The sequence below is a fragment of the Olea europaea genome, chromosome 21, assembly GCF_002742605.1.
Source record: "Olea europaea var. sylvestris chromosome 21, O_europaea_v1, whole genome shotgun sequence".
Classification (NCBI taxonomy): domain Eukaryota; kingdom Viridiplantae; phylum Streptophyta; class Magnoliopsida; order Lamiales; family Oleaceae; genus Olea; species Olea europaea.
This window is the reverse complement of record NC_036257.1, coordinates 11,385,594-11,397,944: the sequence shown is the minus strand read 5'-3', so window position 1 is coordinate 11,397,944 and position 12,351 is coordinate 11,385,594. Positions and strand designations below refer to the sequence as shown.

The following is a 12,351-nucleotide window of genomic DNA, read 5'->3' as shown; positions in this document are numbered from 1 at the left end:
TTCTCTTGCGCAGAACACGACATAAATACCTTGGCGTGGACTACCATTTTCCGATGGCGGAGATAGTGGTGGTGGTGGTGGTGGTGAGGAAAGTGTGCCCATCGAAGTGTTGATAGGGGGACAATAGGTTGCTGCTAGCATATTTGCAAAATGTAAGAATGTAGTTATTGTAGCTAATTCCTACAAATACTTGAATAGATTTATGTGGTTATCTAAGTTATTGAAAATTTTGACGGAGATCACAACATTTATATTGTTTGATAGTATCGATCGGCAATTATTACATGAATTTTTTTCTTGTCAAATGATTTGTTCAATGTTTAATTTGATGTCTTCTAAGACTTTTTAATGGCTTAATCTATTGATGTCTTAATCAAAAGCAAGAAACAGTAAATGATTGCCGTACATGTGTGCAAATAAAAAAACTTTAAAAATGATTAATTAAATGATTTAAAAAGACTATTTATTTTGGGTATGGACATTGCATTGTTTTTCCAGAATCAATGAATTTTTGTTCCTATTTCAGATAGGGGTGACAAATGGGCTGAGCTATTCGTCGGCTCGGTTCATCTTGGCTCGATAAATGGGTCGCTCGAGCTTGCATTGAAGTGAGTCATGCATCAAGTTGATTCGAGAGAGTTTCGCTCGTGGGGCTCACTTGTCGGCTCGTCTTGAGCTCGTGGGTCAACTTGTTTTTTGTTTATTTTATTAATTTATTTAAAAAATGAAAAATAAAAAACGAGTCAGCTGAAGCTAGGCTTGTGTCCACATGATCTAAAAGGCCAAGCCTTGTTGGAGGACACAAGTTGAGCTTGGACTCAACTCGATTCATTGACATTCCTAGTTTAAGCTAATTTTTGTATGATACGTTAAAAAAATTATCACAAAAAAGAAAAAATAAATGAGTTTATACTAGAGAAATCATGGTTCGAATGCTTGAATTAGACGGTATATTAAATAATATTTGATAATTATCTCTTTTTAATCTTGTACGATCATATCTTGTAAAACATATCTAATAGATAAATTAAAAATGTGAGGAGCCAAATTTTGATGATTACATTTGCATGCAAATGCTACTGATTATCACTTTGAAAAGCACCTAAAGAAAAGGAGGGGGTAGATTGGGCGTTGGAATATAATGGTACATATACAGTTAAATAATGGTTTATATATAGATGATGTGTCAAAAAGAGAGAGGAGGATGATTATATTATTATTATTATTTTGAATTTGGTAGAAATTTTTTTGACCCAATCATGTGTACGTAAATAATTATGTACATATAGCACAATCGGGGTGGTGGAGATCCAAATGAGATACTAAAGAAATACAACATTTTTTTGCATATCAAATTTCTCAATTTTTATGGCCGATCAGACAGCAGTTTCGGAGCTAAACATTATCTTTACTTCTTCAAACTCGTCTTACTGTGAATAGTTTACTAAAAATGTTGTAATATTGTTATTCAAAATTAAAGAGGCTAAAATTGAGATTCAAATGGATAAAGTGGGAAAATTGAGCTATAAAGATGGCTTATGCAACCGCATAAGCCTTTAATAAGGCTTATGCGGTCGCATATGGATTTTCAGAAAACCAAGGGGGGGCCAAAAGCTATAACTATGCGACCAAGATGGCTTATGCGACCGCATGAGCCTTTAAGTCTTGTGGTCGCATATGAATTTTCAAAAAACCAAGGGGGGAGGGGGGGGGGGAAAAACTATAACCATGCGACCGCATAGTTATAGCCTATGCGATCGTACAGTTATAAAAAGTGACTTTTTGCTGGACTTTTTTCGAATTTCTGGTAGTTTTCTTTGTGAAACCATGCATATATTCGTTTGAGCTGAAACTACTTCGTGTAGGGATGGTAGAACATTATAAACACATGGTGTGTTCATCCTTAAAACATATGAAAAACTATTTGCAACTTCATCCAATTTTACATGAAACTTTGTCCCTCTACATAATCAAATTCTTCTTTTTCACTTGTTCAATTGAAGATCACTCTTGCTTTTGGTGCTCTTCTTCAAGGCCTAATTATATCTTACAAATTGTTTGCCAAAATTTAATTCTTAAAGGCATTGTGAACGAGACAGATATCATTTGAGGACAGCGATATATTTTCGTGTTCAAGTCTTCTTCGATTTATATTTATTCATTTTTTCCCTTTCAATTCTCCATTACTGTATTTTTAATAACAAAAAGTACAAAAAAGACCTGATTACCAGTAATTTTTTATCAAATTAATTTAGGGGTAATTATGTAACTATAAATATTTGGGGACCAAGTTGAAAAATCAGGTGAACTAGTAAATGTTGTAACGTTGGAATAACCGGATAAATTAAGTGCTTGTTTGACATTCTCTAATTTATTTTATGATTTTTTAAAGGATCATTTTCAATCATATATTTACACAATAAAATATTATACACGTATTCAAAAAAAAATTTCCTTACTTTTTAACCACACATTCTCCTAAAAATTACTATTCAAAACTCCTTTTTTCCTACCAAAATGGTTGTCAAACAAGCTCTAAATTCAAAAAGGTATTATCAAATAGATTTTATTATTATTATTCTTTTTGTCATCATGATTATAAGGGCCTGTCTGATTGTAAGGATGGAATTTGGGTGGAAAGAAAACGAATTTTAGGAAATTGAATTACCTTGAACTTGTTTTACTGGAAATTGACAATTAAATGTATTTGATTGATATAATTTTTCACCTGAAAAATGTTGAAATTTTTTATCTTTGGGTGTTCGTTTAGTTTTGATTTTCATCAAAATTGTCAACTAGAAGGACAAAATTTGTTATAATTGAGGATAGAATTTGTTCCAATTGCCAAAAACAATTTTAAAAAGTGGCTGGAAATCCAATTCGCATCGAAATGGTAAGAATTAATTTTCTACAAAACTACGGAATTGGCACATGTGTGGAGGGAAGTTGGAAAATAAATTTCATGAAAATTTTTAGCAATCAAACAACACAAATTGAGTGGAAATGGAAAACATTTTCCATTCTTCATAGAAAATCAAGGCTATCAAACATGGTCTAACTGTTCGGTAATTTTTTGGACATGTATATAATTTTTTGTATCTTAGTTTTCTATAATTTTTAGACGTGTGTGTAATCTTTTTACAAAAATTTACGAGTTACAATAATTGAAACTTACACTCTTTTTTAATATACATTAAATGCGTGTAATTCCTTGAAATTATTTTATTAACCCATGCACCACCACCATTGATAGTCGTCATTGCTATCACCTTCCCAATACCCACCACCGCCACCTTCCCAAACTTGATGAAAAGATGTCATTATGCTGAAATAACTGAACACTAACCTTCATTGTTGAAGAAGCATGGCGTTCTGTCTCAAATCACGATAATGGCTCAGCTTTTGGTGAAAATTCTAAATAGCACTTAAACCATAAATATTTTCTCTATCTCTATATATTCCTGTTTATAGTTTATTCGCAGGAAGGATTCTTTCTCAGGGAGGCAAGAAAAAACATGAATAAAAATGAGAAATTCATGCAATTGCACAAATACACGCTGAATCTCAACAACTCATGCTACCCAATTGCACTTAGACTCAAGAATTAGTGTCAAGTCACAAGACTGAAAAGTAACAAGTTCTATCAAATAAGAAGCCTTAAAGGTTCCATAAAGCACAAGTTACATCTCATTACACCTGTATTATCCCTAAAGCCTGAGACTTTGAGTTGGATACATAATCCCATGACTGACTATTAAACATGTATTATCCGCCCACCTGTCCTCCAACTTGAAGATAAAGCAATTATCTCAATCTTTAATACACTGGACTAATATTATAAGCAAGCAAGATAGAAGAGCGCTATAATTCAATAAAAAACAAGGAACTAAATTGTGCATATATTAATGCAAGAATGACATTGAACAAACAAACAAATAAAGAAACTTCATAGCTTAGAAACCTGTCTCCACACCCTAGGTTTGTCCACGTGGGGCATCAAAAATAACAGTGGGGGTGGGCCTCATCGATATCATGTACAGTGGTGGAGCTATGGCTATGGCCCCATAATGCAGAACCATATATAGACATATTGGTTAGGTTCTCATTAATTTGTAGTTGAGACCAATCAACCAGCTAACAACTCTTCTTCAATGGGCCATTATGCTAAACATCAAATACAATGGGGCATACCTAGTGTCTCAAAATCAGGGAAATATGCACATGCTTATTTGTTTAAATTTATTACACTATATAATAAGAAAACATCAGATGAGCTAATCTGTCGTTCTGTTTCTTTCTAAACAATTAGCTCTGAGAATTTCAAGAACTTTTGTGAAAGAAATTTCAAGATTTCGTATCAATGTCAACATTAGATAACTCTGATCAGACAATCTTGCAGCAGAAGTGCAAAATTCAGAGAATATTGAAAACTGAAACTAGGGACTTTCAATTCAGTTTTCAAATGCAGGGATATTCACTTAAGAACTGAAGTAAGAATTAAGGATTCATTAATTTAAATGAGAGGAGGGAGTAATAACAGGTTATCAAAACAATAAAATTGTAATTTTGCACTAAAAAACAAGAATGAAAGACATTGATAGAACAGAAATAACCTGCAAATCTAAATTGCCAAACAATCATATATAGAGATACATATGGGTTTGTGGTAGCATACACTCACTTTAGGTGATGGGTGCCCAAGCTTCGAATTGAACCCACTAATTATGTGGTTCTGAGACTCAATGTCAGTGTGGCTGCGGAGGTCACCGGAGGGCGTGAGAGCCGGCGAGGTAGTTCTGAGGAACTTCTCAAAGATAGCCATGACAAGAAACATAGAAATGAGAATGGCGGTGGCAACAAACCCAAATGAAACTGCATTCACCGAGTTATCAAAATGGGACCAGTGGTCATCTTTCTGAATATAAGCTGGCGCACTACTCGGCGCCGGAGGCCAACCCCTAAAGCCCTCTTCTTCTACTCCCATTCCTACTATTTTTCTTCAACTAAGCTTATCCTTTAGCAGTAATACTGTTGAAGATTCTCAGAGAGAGAAGGCGAGAGGCACGAGAGTCACTGGAGGCTGAAGAGGAGAGAGAGCAACCTCTGGAACTCTGAAGATGTATGCTTTTCAACGCTTTTAAAGAAGAATTGGAAACAGCACCCCACACCACCCCACCCAACAACCTTCCTCCTCGCACCCTGTGTTTTTGACAGTTGAAAGGAACGTCTTTCCTTCTTCGATGATTTTCACTCACATGACACTGTTCAAGTTCCTGAACTTGCGCCTTTATCTAATTTTTTATTCCGTTTAAGAGGAAATTAGGCCTTCTACCGTAGAAAATTGAAATATACTGTCGGTTTTAACATTTTAAAAAGGGAAAATTGCATCGGAGGTCTCAAGCCTTTCAATTTACTGTAGACCCCACTTTAATCTTTTGTTCTCATGGTCGCAGTCCCAAATTTTTCAATTTGATGACTTTCGGAGTCCATTAGACAAAATTCGTCCATTAATCCTTTAATCAACTCAAAAATTAATACTTTGGCTCAAGTTGACAAATTAATTGAAATGTAAAATTATAAATTAGCATTTTCTATATTAAAACAATTAAAATAATTAAATAAAAACCAAAAATAAACTTCATCTTCTCCAAACATCCCCCACTTAACATCCAGATGTACTCATCGACAATGTCAATGCTCACCACCACTGACTAGCCATCCACTCCGTCGCCCTACGTCTTCCTTTGGACCCTCTTAGAAATCCCACATCCACATCTCCATTATCAACAATGCCAAACTCCCAAGCGAGATTTGTTGAGGTTGTCTCACATCGGTTGTGGATGTGGTTGGTATTCAGTTTATAAGTGTAAGAGAAAACCTCATTTCTTGAGCTAGTTTTTGGGGTAAGAGAGGCTCAACGCCACTCAACACTGATATCAGAGCCCGATTTATAAACAAGTTTCCGACCCAATAGTCACGGAGATACGAGTTTGTGTGAGGGAGGAGACGAATTTGGTCTTCCGCAAGGCCTGATGTGCTAGGAGAGACGTGTTTGATCTCCCACAAAGCTCGATTTGTGAGGGGAGGATTGTTGAGATTGTCCCACATTAGTTGTGGATAGGTTGTTATTCAGTTTATAAGTGTAAACGAAAGCCTCACTTTTTGAACTAGCTTTTGAAGTGAGATGGATCCAATACCACCCAACAAGATTGACCCCAAGAAGCGCGTGGTCAGATTCGGGGATTCAAATCAAAGGGTTACATTGATGGAAGAACGATCGGAGGCTTGATTATAGTCTTAGTTACTACATTGTCGTTGGGAAAAAAATATGGATTCTACTTTGCTTGCAATTAATCTTGGATTGATAAGGCCAAATTACTCAATTTTATTGAAATTTGTTCGAGAAATTGCTGGTGAAGGCGGGGAGAAGAGGCTCAGTTGAATGGGCTAGTAGTGATGGAGATTGTGCATTAGAATCAAAATTGGACTTAGATTTCTGAGACTCAGCTGGAGATGGAGGTTCAAAATCTTAAGATTGGGTTTCGTGTTGTTTTTGGGTCTGCTCACCATGGTGGTTGTAGTTGTCGATGGAAACGATGACGATAAGCATAGATTTGCATTGAGAAGATGAAGTTCATTTGTTTATGATTTTTGGGGACGGTGGTTGGTACAGTGCGATAACAGTGGTTGGCCGGTGCGACAGCGTGTGGATGGGTGACAATGGTCGGTCATGACTGAGTTCTGATTTTTTTATTTTGGGGTGGGAATTCGGGATGTTTGGAGAAGGAGTAGTTTATTTTTATGTATTTATTTCGTTTTTTATATAAATATTTTAATTGTTTTATTATAGAAAATGTTAATTTATCATTTTATCCTTTACTTAATTTGTCAAGTTGTGTCAAAGTATTCATTTTTGGTTGACCAACAAATTCTGTCCAATGGATTTCGACCGTAGTCAAAGTGAAAAAGTTTGAAACTGTGCACAAAAATAAAACGTTAAGGTATAGTTTGCAAAAAAAAAAAAAAAAATTGAAAAGTTTGGGACCTCTGATTCAAGTTTCCCTTGTAAAATATACTGATTAGTCTATGAATGATAACTGAAATGGTTCACCAATTCATCTTTTGGGTCTAAATTTAATGGCATCTCGTTTGCAAATTTTTCGAATGATTAAGTTTGTACTATTAACAATACGTTTTATAAGACTTATCCATCTATGAATGTAAAACTAGGATAGAATGACTGATCATAAATTATTCAGTAGATAAAATTTCTATCAAGTTTACTCCAAAATTTCACATATAAGTTATACATTAGGTCAATATCTTAACTTGAGTGGTGGTCGGTTTGTCGAAATTGGTGGAGATATAGCGGAAGAATGGATGGTGGTCAATTGACATTGGTGGTTGTGTCTATTGACCATTATGAGGTCGTACTCATGGTCACAAAATTCTCACAAGAAAGAAAATTCATCTTCGATAGTCTAGAACAAGAAATAATGTTATTTGTAGTCGTCACTATCGTAGCCATCATATGTGACATACATATCTATAATTCTTATCAACTTCATAACCATATAATTTATCATTTTTTTGTATCAAAATATAAGAAAATTATGATTTTCAGCTACACCAAATAGGGGCTTGATCTCGAGTAATGCTATTTGCGATCACACACTACTGTAACCATTCTACATGGCATAAAAGGGACCAAACAAACCAAGACAGATACTTTCTCTTCTTTTTATGATTTTCTTGTCCAAAGGTTGGGTTATTGGGCTTTTCATGAACAGTAACATATTACTGGGCCAATCTATGTTGGACTTTTATACATTGTCGGGCCCCCAGAATCATTTGCACATGAAATTAAAGGGATTTTCCTATTATTTTCTTAAAATAATTGAGATTTTTGCTAATTAGCCTATTAATTTGAGATTTGAGTCCAAAGAGAAAGATTCTGCCTCTACAAAAGTATCCCAAAAGAGTTTAATCAATGTCATTAATATAATAAATTTAGAATAATATAATTAAAAAAGCCAAAAAAGATTGATTAGACGAAAAAAAGAAATGATCAAGGGACGAAACAATAACAATATAGGTACTAGGCAGGGTTATTATTAGGAAACATTATCATAGACTTTGTAATAAGCATGTCATGCAAAAGCTTAAACACCTTGAAAAGAACCAAACATGACACAATCATAATATAATCCTTCCTATTTTGGGCAAACATTTCCTTTCCCGTATCTCATTTTTCATAATTGTAGTAGTTGGTGTACATCATTGTTGTTGTGATTTAGGGTCCATTTTGTAGGATTTCTGCATTTACTTCTACTCCTGCTTTTGTAGAACAATTCCATTAGGAATCTACATTAATTAATTTTTAAAAAAGCTCGCTTACGAAAGAACTTTTAGATGAAACTATATTGGGCCAATTTTCTTTAAAAACCCTTCTAACTATAAGAATCACTTTTATAAAACTAACCAAACAGATCTAAGAACTCATTTTAATGATATGCACACAATAGAGCGGTGGTAAAAGATTCAAATACTTGAACTCTTGTGTATTGAAATAAAGCTTTCATTTATGTAGAGAGTAAACCAAAATTCATGCCCATAACGTGACATTGAATCTTATAAAAAAGTAAAGAGAAAATTGCTAAGAAAACGAGACCACACAACAATGGCTGCAAAGTTCTTTTTCTCCCTCATCCTCCATTGGCTCCAAGCTTGTCCATGCATTTTCTCTTGCAGAAGTGTCAAATCTTTGAACAACTGAAATTGTTCTTGATGTCTCTCCTACAATCTTGTAACCTGCTAAGAAATACAAATGACTCCCAATTGGTGCCATTGTTATGTATAGTCTCTCTCCAACCCCAGAAATACCTTTGATTTGTGAACCTTCAACCATGTACCACAAATTAAGGTTTCCATCATAGGCTTCAATATGACCTTTCCATGCATTAAGGCAATCCCCAGAGCTATATAATCTGCCCTCCACAGCTACAATTTGATTGGGCGGTACGTCTAATTGCCACATTCCAGTCACGAGATCCCATTTTTCGCCCTGAGTATTGTATATTTCGGCAGAACAACGACCTATGTAAGTCACAAGTTGGTCGAGATTATAGTCATGGACAAATCCACCGATAACATGTACTTTCCCTTGCCATGTTACACCGACGGATTTGTACCTTAATCTATTCATGTTTGGCAATAAAGTCCACTCATCAAGCGAGGGATTGTACACCTCGACCGACGAGGTGCTTTGAGCACTTAGTTCATATTGTCCTCCGGCGACATAAATCTTGTCATCACATACTGTGCAAGCAAAGTTGTATCTTGGTACATTAAGTGGTGCACCGTAAGACCATTGATCAGACTTGACATTGTAACGTAACACCGTTGAAAGAACTTGTACATCTTTCTCGGAAAATTCATCCAACCCATTGGCATTACGAAGAATTTTTCTCTCCTTCCGACATAACCTCCCTCCAATTATGAAGATTGAGTCTCCCATGGACATCATAGCGAAATCTTTTAATACATGATTTTCTTTTAGGTCAGGAATTGAACTGACGCGATTCCACATCTCATTAGAAGTATCAAAACAAGATAACCAACTCGTAAAGTTATCAAATTCTCTTGCGCAGAACACGACATAAATACCTTGGCGTGGACTACCATTTTCCGATGGCGGAGATAGTGGTGGTGGTGGTGGTGAGGAAAGTGTGCCCATCGAAGTGTTGATAGGGGGACAATAGGTTGCTGCTAGCATATTTGCAAAATGTAAGAATGTAGTTATTGTAGCTAATTCCTATAAATACTTGAATAGATTTATGTGGTTATCTAAGTTATTGAAAATTTTGACGGAGATCACAACATTTATATTGTTTGATAGTATCGATCGGCAATTATTACATGAATTTTTTTCTTGTCAAATGATTTGTTCAATGTTTAATTTGATGTCTTCTAAGACTTTTTAATGGCTTAATCTATTGATGTCTTAATCAAAAGCAAGAAACAGTAAATGATTGCCGTACATGTGTGCAAATAAAAAAACTTTAAAAATGATTAATTAAATGATTTAAAAAGACTATTTATTTTGGGTATGGACATTGCATTGTTTTTCCAGAATCAATGAATTTTTGTTCCTATTTCAGATAGGGGTGACAAATGGGCTGAGCTATTCGTCGGCTCGGCTCATCTTGGCTCGATAAATGGGTCGCTCGAGCTTGCATTGAAGTGAGTCATGCATCAAGTTGATTCGAGAGAGTTTGGCTCGTGGGGCTCACTTGTCGGCTCGTCTTGAGCTCGTGGGTCAACTTGTTTTTTGTTTATTTTATTAATTTATTTAAAAAATGAAAAATAAAAAACGAGTCAGCTGAAGCTAGGCTTGTGTCCACATGATCTGAAAGGCCAAGCCTTGTTGGAGGACACAAGTTGAGCTTGGACTCAACTCGATTCATTGACATTCCTAGTTTCAGCTAATTTTTGTATGATACGTTAAAAAAATTATCACAAAAAAGAAAAAATAAATGAGTTTATACCGGAGAAATCATGGTTCGAATGCTTGAATTAGACGGTATATTAAATAATATTTGATAATTATCTCTTTTTAATCTTGTACGATCATATCTTGTAAAACATATCTAATAGATAAATTAAAAATGTGAGGAGCCAAATTTTGATGATTACATTTGCATGCAAATGCTACTGATTATCACTTTGAAAAGCACCTAAAGAAAAGGAGGGGGTAGATTGGGCGTTGGAATATAATGGTACATATACAGTTAAATAATGATTTATATATAGATGATGTGTCAAAAAGAGAGAGGAGAATGATTATATTATTATTATTATTTTGAATTTGGTAGAAATTTTTTTGACCCAATCATGTGTACGTAAATAATTATGTACATATAGCACAATCGGGGTGGTGGAGATCCAAATGAGATACTAAAGAAATACAACATTTTTTTGCATATCAAATTTCTCAATTTTTATGGCCGATCAGACAGCAGTTTCGGAGCTAAACATTATCTTTACTTCTTCAAACTCGTCTTACTGCGAATAGTTTACTAAAAATGTTGTAATATTGTTATTCAAAATTAAAGAGGCTAAAATTGAGATTCAAATGGATAAAGTGGGAAAATTGAGCTATAAAGATGGCTTATGCAACTGCATAAGCCTTTAATAAGGCTTATGCGGTCGCATATGGATTTTCAGAAAACCAAGGGGGGGCCAAAAGCTATAACTATGCGACCAAGATGGCTTATGCGACCGCATGAGCCTTTAAGTCTTGTGGTCGCATATGAATTTTCAAAAAACCAAGGGGGGAGGGGGGGAAAACTATAACCATGCGACCGCATAGTTATAGCCTATGCGATCGTACAGTTATAAAAAGTGACTTTTTGCTGGACTTTTTTCGAATTTCTGGTAGTTTTCTTTGTGAAACCATGCATATATTCGTTTGAGCTGAAACTACTTCGTGTAGGGATGGTAGAACATTATAAACACATGGTGTGTTCATCCTTAAAACATATGAAAAACTATTTGCAACTTCATCCAATTTTACATGAAACTTTGTCCCTCTACATAATCAAATTCTTCTTTTTCACTTGTTCAATTGAAGATCACTCTTGCTTTTGGTGCTCCTCTTCAAGGCCTAATTATATCTTACAAATTGTTTGCCAAAATTTAATTCTTAAAGGCATTGTGAACGAGACAGATATCGTTTGAGGACAGCGATATATTTTTCGTGTTCAAGTCTTCTTCGATTTATATTTATTCATTTTTTCCCTTTCAATTCTCCATTACTGTATTTTTAATAACAAAAAGTACAAAAAAGACCTGATTACCAGTAATTTTTTATCAAATTAATTTAGGGGTAATTATGTAACTATAAATATTTGGGGACCAAGTTGAAAAATCAGGTGAACTAGTAAATGTTGTAACGTTAGAATAACCGGATAAATTAAGTGCTCGTTTGACATTCTTTAATTTATTTTATGATTTTTTAAAGGATCATTTTCAATCATATATTTACACAATAAAATATTATACACGTATTCAAAAAAAAATTTCCTTACTTTTTAACCACACATTTTCCTAAAAATTACTATTCAAAACTCCTTTTTTCCTACCAAAATGGTCGTCAAACAAGCTCTAAATTCAAAAAGGTATTATCAAATAGATTTTATTATTTTTTTTTTTGTCATCATGATTATAAGGGTCTGTTTGATTGTAAGGATGAAATTTGGGTGGAAAAAAAACGAATTTTAGGAAATTGAATTACCTTGAACTTGTTTTACTGGAAATTGACAATTAAATGTATTTGATTGATATAATTTT

General features: G+C 34.4%; 1 protein-coding gene across 1 annotated transcript; it reads right to left on the bottom strand.

The window, feature by feature from the left end:
- Positions 1 to 8,656: 8,656 nt before the first annotated feature.
- LOC111370118 (kelch-like protein 1) lies at positions 8,657 to 9,775 on the bottom strand. The gene has a single exon (XM_022991822.1). It carries the CDS (start codon positions 9,773 to 9,775, stop codon positions 8,657 to 8,659), a length of 1,119 nt encoding a protein of 372 aa, XP_022847590.1.
- Between the last annotated feature and the right edge of the window lie 2,576 nt (positions 9,776 to 12,351).

What these genes read in the sequence shown, in the direction of transcription:
- LOC111370118 (XM_022991822.1), bottom strand. Translation starts at nt 9,775, where the DNA reads ATGCTAGCAGCAACCTATTGTCCCCCTATCAACACTTCGATGGGCACA.